The sequence below is a fragment of the Clarias gariepinus genome, chromosome 21 (assembly GCF_024256425.1).
Source record: "Clarias gariepinus isolate MV-2021 ecotype Netherlands chromosome 21, CGAR_prim_01v2, whole genome shotgun sequence".
In the NCBI taxonomy this organism is placed as follows: Eukaryota; Metazoa; Chordata; class Actinopteri; order Siluriformes; family Clariidae; genus Clarias; species Clarias gariepinus.
The window spans coordinates 2,976,978-2,994,496 of NC_071120.1; the positions used below are offsets into that span (position 1 = coordinate 2,976,978).

At 38.6% G+C, this 17,519-nt stretch overlaps 1 protein-coding gene across 1 annotated transcript in view; it reads left to right on the forward strand.

Annotated features, from left to right (window-relative positions):
• Positions 1–12,573: 12,573 nt before the first annotated feature.
• The window catches only part of LOC128509193 (class I histocompatibility antigen, F10 alpha chain-like), a 34,823-nt gene continuing 29,877 nt past the window's right edge, over positions 12,574–17,519 (forward strand). The window contains exons 1-2 of the mRNA XM_053480818.1: positions 12,574–12,725; positions 16,080–16,340. Coding sequence (XP_053336793.1) covers positions 12,656–12,725; positions 16,080–16,340 — 331 coding nt within the window. The 5' untranslated portion in view covers positions 12,574–12,655. The remainder of the gene's footprint in view (positions 12,726–16,079; positions 16,341–17,519) is intronic.

Below are 17,519 nucleotides of genomic sequence, written 5' to 3' on the forward strand. Positions count from 1 at the left end.
TTATGCAGCACGGCTAAAAAGATAATAAAAATTACACCAAAGTGCTCCAGGTTTGGTGTCTGTGAGCTTTTCCTAATCAGAGTTAGACGGGGGGCATTTTGTGGCTGCCCCAGTTACACTCTACTTAGATATTACACAGAGGAGAGTTCATTTCTGTTTTCTTCATCCTAGCTTAATTTCATCTCATGAAATAATAGTAAGTTTTGGAGTTTTGGTATGAGTTCATCTCCCCCGCCAGTGTTGGGACAGGGTAGCATCGTGGCAGGATTGGTGTAACTTTTCTTATCTTTTTAGCCGTGCTGCGTAAGAGAAGAGTAGGGACAAATTCATTACTTTCGTTACTAGACATGGTCTATTTTGTCTGCAAGTGAAATACATCGACACGTTAATAATTTACACCACGATAACATTACTGCAGAAGGATCTAGAGACGTGACTTTGAGACGTTCACAGTATATTCGAACCGTAGACAGTGTTTATTTTGCAGAACATTACAAAACAGCCATGTCCAATAAAACAGTGCATCTTTAATAAGCCGCATTGGTTTCGAGTCAGTAGTAAAATTAACGAAAGACTGAGAAGCCCCGTAAACTTGACCCTGACAATAATAGTCGATCTTATATTTATGTTTATATATATATATATATATATATATATATATATATATATATATATATATTATTATTTTTTTTTTTTATGTTCGAATTAACGTTTCAGGGTAGCCTATATAATTTGTCTTGTCATCTGTTTACAGCGTTGGCTGATTTTGTGATTGAGACCCATGGGTTACATTGAAATATTTTTTATTAGTAGTAGTAAGCCAGGCTTTAGTAACCTTGGACAAATCACAATATAAGCCCTCTCTCGCGCTCTCTCTCTCTCTCTCTCTCTCTCTCTCACACACACACACACACACGTACACACACGAACAAGTAAAACATGAAATCGCGTAAAACCAAATGAAACTATGGCAAAAATATATAAGCAGTAAAAAATACAGTAGTATCCTGTAGGTGATCCCTGTCCTGATAACAGGCGCTGACCCTCTGGACCTGTTTAGTTCTGTTAGTATTGTGTTCAAGTGTGAATGTTTATGGGCATTTAATCTGTCTCTGCCGCCGCATTTATTCACCGTAGTGATAAGTGATTAATGTCCCATCAGATCTTTGATGGGGGAACGTTATGCTGGTTAAATGACTAAAGACATACTGATCCGTATGAACAGATATTTGTTCCAGATATTATGCGCCATTAATCGATTTGTTATGCCAATTTTTGACTATCAGCGAAAAAAACATCAGCGAAAACATCAAAAATATAACGAAAACAAACTCAAGCAGAAGTTAAATTTCAAGCTTTACTTTGCAGTAAAATATTATCTACCAGTGTATTAAACGGAAATAGATAAAAACACCATAATGTAAAATACTCTACATAGCCCGCATTTGTATTCCGTACCTATAACGACTGGTATAGATAAATTACAGATGTTACCGTCTTTAAGTATTATTATGGATGTCGTGAAAAATATTGCAATAAGTAGTTTTATTAATTAATTTAATCATTAATTAAAATAGCATAAGCATCATGGATTGTGTATTGAGGGATTTAAATCTGTTTTATGAATCGTTTTTTATCCCTCTTTTTTACCACATCATCTTTTTATGAAACTATGTTGACGTAAGTTATGTTATATATATTAAATATATTAACCGGCTGCTTGGACACTGCAGTTAACTGAAGCAGTCAATGCTCCATCTGGCGGAATTATACAGCATTGCAACTATCTTTTTAGAAAGCGCATGGGGGCGTTTATGGGGCGGGGCATCGTTAACTACGTTATCGCGGGGGATCACATTCCGTGCACGGATCGATCATGGTCCTGTCACGGTCCTGTCATGGACCTATCATGCTCCAAGTGGCTGTTTGACGTGGCTCCCACTGTAGTTGTCATTTGTGCACTTGTAGTGATCTTCCTACAGAGAAGGATTATTTTTCACACATTGGCACTCATTTGAAGAGTAATGAAACTGTTCCTTGTATGTTTGGGGGTTGTAATTTTCAAACAAATGTATACGGAACATTTCACTCTCACAAGAACAGGAAACACAGTCGACATACATTGAAAGATTTCAAGCCAGACATAGTTAGAAACGCTCGAGTTTCACAAGAATCCTCTTATAATCCTGAGGAAGATGCAGGCAATCAAGATGACTCTGCAGTTGAAGCAGACAGTGCGTGTTCAAATACTGATGTAGATGTAACCAATAACTTGCCTGAAGTAATTGAAAATAATTTTGCAGCAGCGTTGCTTAAGTTAGAGCATTTTGCACATGTCCCAGGCAAAAAAATTGATGAGTTCTTAGAGGAACTGCACCACTTAAGTTCAGCAACATTACCCCTCTCCATTGACATTCTTGAAGGGGTATTTCAGAAACATAGTCCCACAACTGATAGGTCTGCGGTAACAGAAGTAGCAACTGCTCTCTGCACTTCTAATCCATTGCTCAAAGCCATAGAGAAGGGAGGTCCCTTAAGCTCAACTTATCTCTGCAACAAGTATTATCAAGAAAGCTTTAACGTTGTAGAACCCATTGAATATGTTCTTGATGTCAAAGAAAACAGAAGTTTTCAGTATGTTCCTGTACTGAAGTCTTTGCAGCAACTCTTTAAGAAAGATGTTGTGGACAGGGTAGTTGAAAACCACAGAACACAGCAGAGTAAAATGGCGAGTGGTGAACACCACACTTACAAATCTCCTCAGGATGGTTCACACTTTCAGCAAAACATTTTTCTGTCAGGGGATGAGATGAGGATATTGTTACGTTTATATGTAGATGATTTTGAGGTCTGCAATCCTCTGGGTACTTCTCGCAGGAAACATAAGCTTTGTGGAATCTACTGGACTCTGAGTAATTTGCCTCCAGGCTCATATTCATCACTATCATCAATTTACTTGGCATTGTTGTGTAAAACTGATGATGTAAATAAGTATGGTTATGACCGTGTCTTACATCCTCTTCTTCAAGACATGAAAACTCTGGAGCAAGACGGTGTTTTCATTTCATTACTTGGCAGATTTGTTAAAGGTACGATTCAGGTTGTTGCAGCAGATAACTTGGGGGCTCACAGTATTGCAGGTTTAAATGAGAGCTTTTCTAGTGGGTATATCTGCCGATTTTGCACAGGAACAAAAACAGACATCCAAACAAAAGAGGTAAAATCAGGTGCATTCACCATTAGGACAAAAGAACTCCATGACTCTCATGTGACCTCAGCTCAGGAGAATGGGACAAGCTGTTTTGGGGTGAAAAGACAATGTGTTATAACCAAAACGCTTGCCCACTTCAGCGTTCACACAGGCTATCCTCCAGATATTATGCATGATCTGTTTGAGGGCATAGTGCCAGTGGAGCTTGCACGGTGTTTGGCATTGCTTATATCCAAGAAGTATTTCAGTCTTCAAACCCTCAACAAATCCATCCTGCACTTCCCTTACAAGTGGGCCGACAAGACAAATAGGCCGCATGTGATCCCTCACACCTTTTCAACTAGGGCTACAATAGGTGGAAACGCATATGAAAATTGGGCTCTAATAAGACTACTCCCATTAATAATTGGGCACCTGGTGCCTGAGGGTGAAATGGCATGGCAAATACTGTTGGACTTAAAAGACATTGTAGAGCTTGTGGTTGCTCCAACACACACAGATGAGTCCATTGCCTATCTTGAGGGCAAAATTTCTGAGCACAGACAAAAGTACCAAGAACTCTTCCCTGGTGTGCAATTGCTCCCAAAACATCATTATTTGGAGCACTATCCTCAACTGATTAGGATGTTTGGGCCTCTTGTGTGCCTCTGGACAATGCGTTTTGAGGCCAAACACAGTTTTTTTAAGCAGGTTGTGCGACACACCAATTGCTTTAAAAATGTGCCCCTCTCGCTAGCCACTAAGCATCAGCTCATGATTTCATATCACTTGAGATCATCTAGTTTTGAAGAAACATCCCTAGAGGTTACAAACGTCTCAACAGTCTCTCTGGATTGTTTGAAACAAGAAATAGCTCAGACTATTGAAAAGAACTTCCCTGGTACAACTGAAGTTCACCTTTCCAAGTGTGTGTCAAGCAAAGGTGTACATTTCAGAAAAGGGATGATAGTTGCTCATGGTTCTACAAGTGGACTCCCTGACTTTGGGGAGATTCTTCAGATTTGTGTTGTTCAGGAGAGACTGTGTTTCATGGTTAGAAGGCTTTCTGGGTGGTACAGGGAACATTTTAGAGCGTTTGAGCTGAGTGTATATCCTACCAGAGAAACTGTACTGATTGAACTTGGTGAACTAGCCGATGACTACCCTTTGGCAGACTACTTTGTTGGACCTCTAAGACTGGTGACATTAAAAAGATACGTACACATAAGGTTTGTTTTCTTTAATATTAAATGTATCTCAATGCACTGTCTTATTTCAGGGAAGTGTGACTTCATAATGCCACATTTATTTCCCAGCTCTTTATTTTGATTTCATATATTCAAATGAATGGAGCATAATTGAAACAGATTCAGACCAAAGCAACAGCAGAGGGATGGCACAGAGTCACATACAGCAGCACCTTTCTTCAAATCATTCTCCTCCTCGTTTTATTTTCTACTCTCTCCTTCTCATTGTAATTTTTGTCTTTTTTCACCTACTGGTAGTGGTAATGCTGCCCTGGTCTTGTTGCTTTGATCTGCTTTGATAATCACGGCCCATTCATTTGAATGCAAAATGGAAGTGAAACAGTTTGGGAATAAGTTTGGTATTATGAAATCACAGTTCTCTCATTTATTTCATGATTTTTTGATAGCCATATTAAATCGGCATGGCATTCCCTACTTTTGTACTCATTGGTGTTTTAAAATCAGATTACCCTTGCTTAAACTTAATTTTCTCTATCCTCATTTAGGCGATCGTGAAATGGCTGCTCCAGTGAAACTCAGAATCATTCTTGGAGAAAACGATTCCCAGAGATTGATCCTTCCAGGTGGTATGCCAGAGACTGTCATTGAACTCGTACAGGAAATTAAGAGACAATGTGGAGTAGATGGGGACTTCAGGCTTCAATTCATGGATGTTGAGTTTGGGAATGAATTCACTAACTTGGTCTCAATGTCAGACATCCAGGACAAAAGCTCCATCAAGGTCATCTTTAACTCGGTTGCACCTGCCCAGCCTGATGGCACCCCGCTCTCTCTCTACTCAGCTGCTGCCTCCCGCACTCTTAATGACTCCTCATCCCTTTCATCTGCTGGTAGCTCATTTGATACAGACATATTGTCTTCTCCTGAGTCCACCTCCTCGAGATCCACTGTTTGGCCCATTGTCTTCCCCATGCCCCGGTTTGCTTATGATAGTCAGCTACAGCTAGACAGGGCCAATGCTGCTTTTAAAGAAACTGGAGCTTTGTTGAATCCTGATACAAAACTTTAATCTGCTATTCTTGATGGCTTAGCTAAAACGATTGTCCAGTACAAAGTGTACCTCTCTGACAGGGAGTTTGATGAGGTAGCAGAAGCTCTGGTAACTACAAATCCATGTTTAAAAGAGCCAGGTTCAGTGACTGGGTATGGTGGATGGAAGACAAGCCTGAAGATTAAACTTGCTAACTACCGAACAAAACTCCGACGGCTTGGATGCCCTGAAGTGACTGTGAATGCCTTAACACACAAACCTGAGAGCAAATGCAGTCCTGCATATGGTGTAAAGAAGCCAAAAAAAGCCGAAGTGAATTACTGCCCCACCTATCCGGCCGGTGAAACACCAGAGACACTAGAAGTAATAAGAGTGGCACTCCTCTTAGAAGTAAATAAGAGAAACAATGAGCACAAGTTGGCGGCAATGATGGACAAGACCTTTGCACTCAGAAGGCAAGAGGTAGTTTCGGAGGCCCCCATGATAGCTGATTTTAAAATGAGGTGGCCAGCTCTCTTTAGTGTGCGTGAGGTAAGAGAACGACTGCACTGGATGTGTAACAATACATGTTGACAGAATCTGAGGTTACTCAAACTGATGAGGATTTACTGAAGGCCAGCAATAGCAGCCTTTTCTGGCCTTCTGACAAAGTAAACTCATATTTAGATAAATACATGTATTATGCATTTACATTTCTTGAACAGATAGAACTGCTATTTCAAATGTGTACCAAAAAGGTAACTGAGTTTTTGTTTTGTTTTTTTGTAGGTGAGTACAGAGTTCAAGAGAATCACAACGATCCATTTGCAGTCAAAGTTCTTCTCCGAGCTTGATGTTCACTCTGCAAACCTGATGAAGGCGTATGCCAAGAAAGGTGGAGTTCAAGGGAAAAAAATCAAGACCATCATGGCACCCATAACCCAGGTATGATACCAATGTAAAAGTGACAAAAATCACTTAAAACTTGGTCATTGTAAAAATGACTTTGAGCACCACATCTGTTCCCCCATTAGGGGTCATCTGTTTAAGAGTGAGGGGCATCATTCAATCCTGAAAAATCTGCTTTGAAATCATAAAACTCTGCAATCTGTTGGAATGCAGTTTTGAAGCACAGAAAAAGCATTGGCACTGTATACTATTATACACGTCTGACAAAGCACTCAAAAGCTGTCCCTTTTATCGTCCCTTCTTTAATGGACATGGCAGGTATTCTTACCACATTGGCCACTGTGATTATCGTAAAACTTGAATGATATAAAGTGGAATGGTCTGTTCTTCACACATTTCAGGCAAAGTTATGTCTTAGGTGACATCTTTAGGTAGGTTACCTAGGTTAAGAAACATTAATTTGAAGCTTGAAATGATTAAAGGAAAACACAAAGTAGTAAACGATAGTAAAATAACAAAGATTTGTCTTAAAAACTTTTAAACATACTATCCCAAAGGGATTAACATTTAGTTTAAAGTTCTTAAGTGTGTAAACCTACACTGCTGGTGTGTTGAAATGGTGTTCATAGTGTTTTGTTTTTTTCTCTGATCTTCATATTAAGACTGACAATATTGAAGTCAGAAGAGAATGCATCCTCAAAGGTCTCTGCGTGTACCTTAATGAAGATCCAGAGAAGCTGGTGAAGCAATACCTGGTATTTTAATTTATGTGTTCATTATGGAGATTATCAGAGTTGGAGTGGATGGGGTTTCCTGTGTGTTTCCATTAGATTTAAAATTAGTTTTAATGGCCTTATCCTCTCTCACTCACTTAGTGACGCGCACCATACTGTAGTGCAATCCCAAACCGCCCCCTACCTGCTACAACTTTACAACCAATTGTCACTCCAAATCAAGTCACTTGCTGTTGTGTAGAGTCACTTAAATAAGGGGGAGGATATAAACACATCGACTTTTGGGAAGTCCTCACCTTTCTCAGACTGAGACAGGAAATAATTGGATAATGATGGATGTCACAATTACATTTATGGTTAAGTGAGTTTGTGAAAGGAGAATGATTAAGCGACTTAATTCCAGTATTTAGCACTTTGAGTCTTTTTTCTGGTTTGTTTAGGATGAACTAACTAGAGTGGTGGACACAGAAATGTTGACGATGGGTCCTGTCTTGACTTTTTGACTCGTTTAGAATCGCCTTTGAACGCTTCAGAGTGGCTGTCTACGAGCATTCACAAACATGACTATAAAACAACCCCTAACGTTCGTTTTCAAAAATGTGCAACTCACCGAGTGGTTAATGGTGTTCGTTGATGATTAAATACAAGTAGCGTAGCGAAATACAGTTTCTGTCGTGTTTTATTTGGCATTTTGTAAAATCCTATTGATTTCTGTTGGAGGACTCAGTGCTCGTTGATATTACTGTGCTTCAGACTTAAATATCGATCGGAAGTTTATACATGGTTGTGAGGTATCTGAAAAAATAGTTCCACTATAGCAAATAACACGGATTGAAATTATACATTGCGCCGATATATTTGTTTTTAATCATCAACGAACACCACTAACCACTTAATGAGTTGCACAGTTTTAAGAACGAATGTTAAGGGTTGTTTTAAGTACATGTTTGTGAATGCGGTAGCCAGCCACTCTGAAGCGGTCAAAGGCGATTCTAAACGAGTCAAAAAGTTGAGACAGGACCCATCGTCAACATTTCTGTGTCCACTACTCTAGTTCATCCATAAACCAGAAAAGAGACTCAAAGTGCTAAATACCAGAATTATCCTTTAAATAAAAACTCACTACCACATAAAAATTATTTGGCCTGTTTTTTTTTTCATCATGTAATTTTTCTGTACATGAACAAAAACAGTGTATCAAATGTCTGTTTGCGGTAAAGTAACTTATTACTGATCTTTTTGGAAATAACCAGGCCGGTTTGGGAGCCTCTCTCCTTGACTTTCTCTCAGACAATAACACACACACACACACACACACACCATACTTTTTTTTTTCCTTCAATAAGACAATATAACTTTATTCGAATGGAATAACTAACACTGAACTCATGATTACAACAGACAGGCCCATGGTATGGCTTAGTTGAAGTATTTCACCGACTCAGCTAAACAATTTTAATGTTAATTGGTTATTAGATTACAAAGATTGTGTGCTATAAATATGCATGTAATGCACATCAGTAAAAAAAAATCTTTGTCCTTGTTTATTTTATTTTTTGTCACAGGATGTCGATGAAAGCACTCAAATGGCCATAGCGGAGACAGTATTTGGAATCTTTGTTATTCGACAAGAAGGTGCAGAGCCTGGCAATGACTTCGCGGATGTTGGTATTGTCCTGGAGGGGGTGGAAGTGATGAGTGAGTTGGGCAATGTAGCTTTTGCAGTGGTGATGTTGCTGGGGCTTGTCTACGCGCTAAACCTGAGCTACCCCCAGGAGCTCAAGTACACTTTTGAGGTTTTGCAAAGGATCATTATGGAATTGGATGGAAACCAACTATCCAACAAAGCACAAGTTCTCAAAACACTGCTTTCCCGTTAAGAAACATCGCCATAGCAAAAGCTACACCAGAAAACTTGTACCTTCTGTTTTGTTGTTTAGGTACTCCAGCACATTAAACTACAGGTGTAAGTGCAAATCTTGAAGGCGAATGTAACTACAAAGACAGGGCCCCATTTCCCATATTAGTGTTGAGTTCATCTGGGGTTTTTTTGTGCTCTGTTTTTATTAAAAATGTTCTCTCTGATGCAAGGTCCAGTCTATTGGCACTTAAGGAAAGCTGTATGCTGAATTATTTTTTCAGTTTCTCATAAAAAATTAAAGGGATAGTTCGGCCTATCCCTTTAAGACTAAGCTATGTTTTTTTTTTTTTTTTAGTTTAAACATTTACAAATTTCGGGAGTTAAACTTTATTGTAAGATCTCCATTTGTCTTGTTTTTACCCTTGATGCCAACCATACTGTAGACATTGTTGAAACTTGTTTAAAAAATGTCCCTACGTTTCAATGTAAAAAATTTAAACATATATTTATGCTAAAAATTTTCTGACTTTGGTAAATATTTTTTATTAAGTTCTGTGTGAGTTCACCATCACATAAAACCACAGGTGCAAATGTTAAGAGTATATTAAGTGGGATTCGAGTGAGAGGGCCCATTTCCCTGTATTCTCATAACAAACTTGACATATATTTGTGTTATCAACAAGCAACTCAACTGTGTAAAACAATGTGCATTATAATTTTGGAAATACAATTTGATTGCACCTTTTCTCATTTGTTGTGTGTTGTTTCCACCATTAGAGTTTGTTAAAAAGGTTTTAATTTATTCAACTCAAAAGCTATTCTTTGAAGTAATGTAATTAAATCATGGAAAGGATTTCCATGTGATTAAATGGCTTACTTTCAGCATTAAGCACTTTTGTTAGGCTAACTTAAATAAATTAGTTGGTCCAAAACATTGCTAATTAGTTGGGCTGACACTATTAAATTAAGCTGTGCCCAACCATAGTAAATAAGTTGAATCAAACTTAATAAATTAAGTTGACCCAACGTAAGTACATTAAATTGGAATAACAGAATTGCATTAAGCTGAAATAAAGCAAGTTAATCATGTGGAAATCCTTTCCATGATTTTTTTATGTTCATTCAAAGAATAATTTTTTTGAGTGTACAAGAGTGGAGGAATAAGCACTTAGGTCGACTACATCTTGTGTCGATGTTGTAATCTAAAAAAATCAGTGACTGCAAAGTGTTTGTAGGGAAGAGTGTAGCCAGACAACACAGAATGGTGGTGCGTAAAATAACCCTGGTGGTGAGGAAGGTGAAGAGGACAAAGGCAGAGCAGAGGACAAAGTGGTGGAAGCTGAGAAAGGAAGAATGTTGTGTAGTCTTTAGGGAGGAGTTGAGACAGGCTATGGGTGGTCAGGAGGTGCTTTCAGTTGACTGGACAACTACAGCCAATGTGATCAGGGAGACAGGTAGGAGGGTACTTGGTGTATCATCAGATAAAGCAAAAGCGGACAAGGAGACTTGGTGGTGGAACGAGGAAGTCCAGAATTGTATACAGGGAAAGAGGTGAGCTAAGAAGAAGTGGGACTCTCAGAGGACTGAAGAGAGTAGGCAGGAGTACAGGGAGATGCAGCGTAAAGTAAAGATAGAGGTGGCAAACAAAGAGCATATGAGGACTTGTATGCTAGGCTGGACAGTAAGGAGGGTGAGGTGGATCTCAGTTTGGCAAGGCAGTAAAATAGAGATGGGAAGGATGTGCAGCAGGTTATAGTGATTAAAGATAGAGATGGAAATGTACTGACAGATGCCAGGAGGGTGATGGGAAGTTGGGAAGATGGAAGGAGTAGTTTAAAAAGTTGATGAATGAGGAAAACAAAAGAGAACAAAGAATAGATGTGGTGACTGTTGAGGAGCAGGAAGTAGCAAATATTAGTAGAAGTGAGGTGAGAAGGGCGTTGAAGAGGATGAAGAGTGGAAAGGCTGATGGTCCAGATGACATACCTGTGGAGATATGGAAATGTTTAGGAGAGGTGGCAGTAGAGTTTCTAACTAGTTTGTTTAACAAGATCTTGGAGAGTGAAAGGCTTACAGAAGAATGGAGGAGAAGTGTATTGGTGCCGAATTTTAAGAACAAGGGAGATGTGCAGAGCTGTGGCAATTACAGAGGCATAAAGCTAATGAGCCATACAATGAAGCTGAGGAAAAGAGTAGTGGAAGCTAGGATAAGGGCAGAGGTGAGCATTTGTGAGCAGCAATATAGTTTCATGCCTAGAAAGATTACATCAAATGCAATATTTGCTTTGAGGATGCTGGTGGAGAAGTACAGAGAAGGTAATAAAGAGTTGCATTTTTTTTTTGTAGATTTAGAGATGGTGTACGACAGGGTGCCGAGAGAGGAGCTGTGGTGTTGTATAAGGAAGTCTGGAGTGGCAGAGAAGTATGTTAGAGTAATGCAGGACATGTATGACAGCTGTAAGATAGTGGTAAGATGTGCTGTAGGTGTGACAGAAGAGTTCAAGGTGGAGGTGGGTTTGCATCAAGGATCGGCTCTAAGCCCCTTCTTGTTTGGTGATGGAAAGAATAACAGATGAGTTAAGACAGGAGTCTCCATGGACTATGATGTTTGCAGATGACATTTTGCTTTGTAGCGAGAGCAGGGAACAGGTGGAAGAAAATTTGGAGAGGTGGAGGTATGCTCTGGAGAGCAGAGGAATGAAGGTTAGCCGCAGCAAGACGTAATACATGTGTGTGAATAAGAGGGACCCAAGAGGAACGGTGAGGATACAGGGAGCAGAAATAAAGAAGGTTCAGGACTTTAAGTACTTAGGGTCAACGGTCCAGAGCAACGGAGAATGTGGAAAGGTTGTGAAGAGGCGGGTACAGGCAGGTTGGAATGGGTGGAGAAAAGTTTCAGGTGTGTTGTGCGATAAAAGAGTATCAGCAATAATGAAAGGAATGTTGTACTGGACAGTGGTGAAACTAGCGATGATTTATGGCTTAGAGACAGTGGGACTGAAGAAAAGACAGGAGGCAGAGCTAGAGGTAGCAGGGCTGAAGATGTTGAGGTTCTCCTTGGGAGTGACAAGAAAGAATAGGATCAAGAATGAGTTCATCAGAGGGACAACCCATGTTAGATGTTTTGGAGATAAAGTCAGAGAGGGCAGATTGAGGTGGTTTGGACATGTTCAGAGGAGAGATGGTGAATATATTGGTAGAAGGATGCTGAGGTTGGAACCGCCAGGCAGGAGGTCTAGAGGAAGACCAAAGAGGAGATTTATGGATGCAGTGAGAGAGGACATGAAGTTAGTTGGTGTGAGAGAAGAGGATGCAGAGGATAGGGTTAGATGGAGGCAAATGATTCGCTGTGGCGACCCCTGAAAGGGAACAGCCGAAAGACAAAGAATAATAATAATAATAATTAATTATAATATGTAATTTTAAAGTCTCCTCATGTGAAGATAATATAGATATGATGTTATGATGATAAACTTTCCTTCTCCATTATCTCCTGCTTTTACTTTCAGTATAACCCTGCACTGCTGAGTTCTTCTCAGAGACTAATGACGCGCCTGAATCCTGAGTTCTGATTGGTCTCTCCTCCCGCTGAACCCCGGACAGGGTGTGGAGTGTTTATCTAATCTATAAACTGGAAAATTACCCGAGAATTAAAAATGTGAGAACTTTTTAAAATATTTTTATTAATTTTCTCTCTTACTGGATCAGAGTTTATACTGAGAGATGTGTCACTGCGGTGCAGTTATAAAAACTTTGGTTTTCCTCATATTTTCTTTTCATCTTTCATCAGCAGGTCTGTAATGTTTATTATTTATTATATTTATTTACTCTATAATGTTAATGTTTACTCTCTATATTATATTTATTTACTCTATAATGTTAATGTTTACTCTATTATATTTATTTACTCTATAATGTTTACTCTCTTTATTATATTTATTTACTCTATAATGTTTACTCTCTTTATTATATTTATTTACTTAATAATGTTAATGTTTACTCTCTTAATTATATTTATTTACTCTATAATGTTAATGTTTACTCTCTTTATTATATTAATTTACTCTATAATGTTAATGTTTACTCTCATTATTATATTTATTTACTCTCTAACGTTAATGTTTACTCTATTATATTTATTTACTCTATAATGTCAATGTTTACTCTCTTTATTATATTTATTTACCCTATAATGTTTACTCTCTTTATTATATTTATTTACTCTATAATGTTTACTCTCTTTATTATATTTATTTACTTAATAATGTTAATGTTTACTCTCTTTATTATATTTATTTACTCTATAATGTTAATGTTTACTCTCTTTATTATATTAATTTACTCTATAATGTTAATGTTTACTCTCTTTATTATATTTATTTACTCTATAACATTAATATTTACTCTCTTTATTATATTTATTTATTCTATAATGTTAATGTTTACTCTCTTTATTATATTTATTTACTCTATAATGTTAATGTTTACTCTCTTTATTATATTTATTTACTCTATAATGTTAATGTTTTACACTCAGGCTGTGATATAGTGAAGATCTGACACAGTTACAAATACCTCATAAATAAATTAAACTGTAAAACATTTACTAATAATATATTACTGTGTAAAACATGAACTAATTATGCACTTTATTATTATTATTATTATTATTATTATTATTGTGGGACAGTTGTCAGAGTAGTTATGCGCATGTGACGTCACTCCTGGTTTAAACAATTATCTTCACAATTCTAACAAATCATCTGTTCATATAAACATCCTCTCTATCCCTCTCTCTCTCTCTCTCTCTCTCCGTCATGTGTGTGTGTGGTGTTTTATCCTGTAAGTGTTTAGTAAAGTCTAAGTGTTTATTATTGACTGCAGCTCGTGCTCCTCACTCCCCCTCAGTGCTGCTGTAATGTGTGATGTTAAACACTAGAGGGCGCTGTAGAGTGAGAGCAGACTGTAGATACACAGTGTGATATGAAGTGAAATGTTTATATCACTGATGTTCACCTCAATATTCAAAAGAAAGTTTTAGTGCCAAGTAAGAGAATTACTTTTAAAAACTTTTAAATTTACATAATCAGGCAATAAGATAATGAGAATAAAATAGTAAAATGAAATATAAATATGAAAAATGTAAGAATTTGTAATAAAATTAAACATATAAATAGTATAATGAAGTAATATTTGTATAGATGTGATGTAGTTTGGTGTAGAACCGAGTCCAGGTCTGTCAGTCAGTCAGGATGAGGGAGAGCAGAGTGTACAGAACACACACACTACAGAGAGACACTCAGTCTTTATTACTCTTATAATCTCTTTATTTACATTTAATGTGATGACGTCATGTGTAAAGGAGTTTTAATATCTCATCAACTCATTTTATATTTTACAGTGGTGTGAAAAACTATTTGCCCCCTTCCTGATTTCTTATTCTTTTGCATGTTTGTCACACTTAAATGTTCCTGATCATCAAAAACCGTTAACTATTAGTCAAAGATAACATAATTGAACACAAAATGCAGTTTTTAAATGAAGGTTTACGTTATTAAGGGAAAAAAAAAAACTCCAAATCTACATGGCCCTGTGTGAAAAAGTGATTGCCCCTCTTGTAAAAAAATAACTTAACTGTGGTTTATCACACCTGAGTTAATTTCTGTAGTCACCCCCAGGCCTGATTACTGCCACACCTGTTTCAATCAAGAAATCACTTAAATAGAAGTTACCTGACACAGAGAAGTAGACCAAAAGCACCTCAAAAGCTAGACAGCATGCCAAGATCCAAAGAGAACAAAAGTAATTGAGATCTATCAGTCTGGTAAAGGGTATAAAGCCATTTCTAAAGCTTTGGGTTTCCAGCGAACCACAGTGAGAGCCATTATCCACAAATGGCAAAAACATGGAACAGTGGTGAACCTTCCCAGCAGTGGCCGGCCGACCAAAATTACCCCAAGAGCGCAGAGACAACTCATCCGAGAGGCCACAAAAGACCCCAGGACAACATCTAAAGAACTGCAGGCCTCACTTGCCTCAATTAAGGTCAGTGTTCCCGACTCCACCATAAGAAAGAGACTGGGCAAAAACGGCCTGCATGGCAGATTTCCAAGGCGCAAACCACTTAAGCAAAAAGAACATTAAGGCTCGTCTCAATTTTGCTAAAAATCATCCCAATGATTGCCAAGACTTTTGGGAAAATACCTTGTAGACCGACGAGACAAAAGTTGAACTTTTTGGAAGGTGCGTGTCCCGTTACATCTGGCGTAAAAGTAACACAGCATTTCAGAAAAAGAACATCATACCAACAGTAAAATATGTTGGTGGTAGTGTGATGGTCTGGGGTTGTTTTGCTGCTTCAGGACCTGGAAGGCTTGCTGTGATAGATGGAACCATGAATTCTACTGTCTACCAAAAAATCCTGAAGGAGAATGTCCGGCCATCTGTTCGTCAACTCTAGCTGAAGCGATCTTGGGTGCTGCAGCAGGACAAATACCCAAAACACACCAGCAAATCCACCTCTGAATGGCTGAAGAAAAACAAAATGAAGACTTTGGAGTGGCCTAGTCAAAGTCCTGACCTGAATCCTATTGAGATGTTGTGGCATGACCTTAAAAAGGCGGTTCATGCTAGAAAACCCTCAAATAAAGCTGAATCACAACAATTCTGCAAAGATGAGTGGGCCAAAATTCTTCCAGAGCGCTGTAAAAGACTCGTTGCAAGTTATCGCAAACGCTTGATTGCAGTTATTGCTGCTAAGGGTGGCCCAACCAGTTATTAGGTTCAGGGGGCAAATACTTTTTCACACAGGGCCATGTAGGTTTGGTTTTTTTTTCTCCCTAAATAATAAAAACCATCATTTAAAAACTGCATTTTGTGTTTACTTGTGTTATTTGACTAATAGTTAAATGTGTTTGATGATCAGAAACATTTTGTGTGACAAACATGCAAAAGAATAAGAAATCAGGAAGGGGGCAAATAGTTTTTCACACCACTGTATATAAATAACGTTTGCTGTGATAAGTAAATAAATGATAATAGAAGTTGTGATCTTTTCTTATTATTATGGCATATGAACTTAAGGAAATGTTAAAACAAACAGATTAATGTGTGTAACCTGTTCATGTGTGTGTTTACACTCTTACAGTCACACACACTCTGCAGCACGTCTTAACTGCAGTTACACCAGGAATAAATTTCCCAGAGTTCACCATTGTGGGTCAGGTGGACGGACAGGAGTTTGAGTACTATGACAGTAAGATCAGGAAGGCGATCCCGAAGACAGACTGGATACAGAGGAATGAGGGAGATGATTATTGGAGCGGTCAGACACAGATTGCAGAGGGTCAGCAGGAGATCTTTAAAGTCGATATGAGTACACTGATGGGTCGTTTTAACCAGACTAAAGGTAAACACACACACACACACACACACACACACACACACGTTGTCAGTCAGAAAGGTCTGTGTTTATTACCAGCTAAAGTTGGAGTGTTTATAATTTTGCCCAAACGTCTGTACCATCGACATCTGTTACTACAGAGAACATAAACCTCTGTAAATGTCCTGGTGAGACCCTGAAGGACAAAGGAGTGGACGTGGGACAAGTGTCCATCCAGAAACACACCAGGAGGTGTAGAGTAGAGTTAGAGGGAGAGAGAGTGTGTGTGTGTGTGTGTGTGTGTGTGTGTGACTGTGCGTGTCTGTGTGTGTGTGTGTGTGTGTTTGTAAGTGAGTGTGTGAGCGTTAACAGTTTAATAAGAGAAACACGAGGAGACATGAAGAGGATGAGTGTGGAAGATTTAAGACATTAATATCAGATCTATGAGGAAGAGAAGAGAATTAACACCTTTTATATCTAATAATTCTCTTCCAGTCGCCCCTTAAACTCTAACAGAAGGTGTGAATGTCAGTGAGTAACACAGTGAGAGATATTAATGTGGAGATAAAGAGAGTCGTGATTAATAAAGTCAGCATAGATGATGATCAGAAGGACGATGAAGAGAAAAGAGATAAAAGTTCTAGAGGAGACGATCAGGATTAAATCACTGATCACAGTTAGACATGAAACTAACAGGACTGAGGTGATCAGGGAAGGGGACGAGGGGTCGCGTCCCATTATAATCTCAAAGGGGGAGAGTTGGGCGTGGTTCTGATTTCACACAGACGGTAACAGGTCGACCCAATTCTGACCCGAATCCATCACGACTTTGGTCCATCTGTCTCTGATCGTCCTGTTTGTCCTTTATACCACACCAGGACTTTGGGGACGGTAGGGGACGTGATATTTACAATCAGTGCTTAAAAATCTACACAGTGTTTGTGTGACTGTGGAGACGAAGGGCATGTCCTCATCACCGTCAATAGATGTTGGAATTCCGTCCCTAGGGATTATTACATCATCCAGAATTATTTTAAGTGTGCGTGTGTGTGTGTGTGTGTGTGAAATCAGTCTGTAGACTCTGAAATGGTGCAGTGGGCGTCGCTAAGCTGTTGTGTCTAACGTGTTGTCCTTGTGTGTCCACACGAGCAGAGATCAAACAGGAATCTAATAAAACTAGTGTAGACTGTCTGATATCGCGAGTGC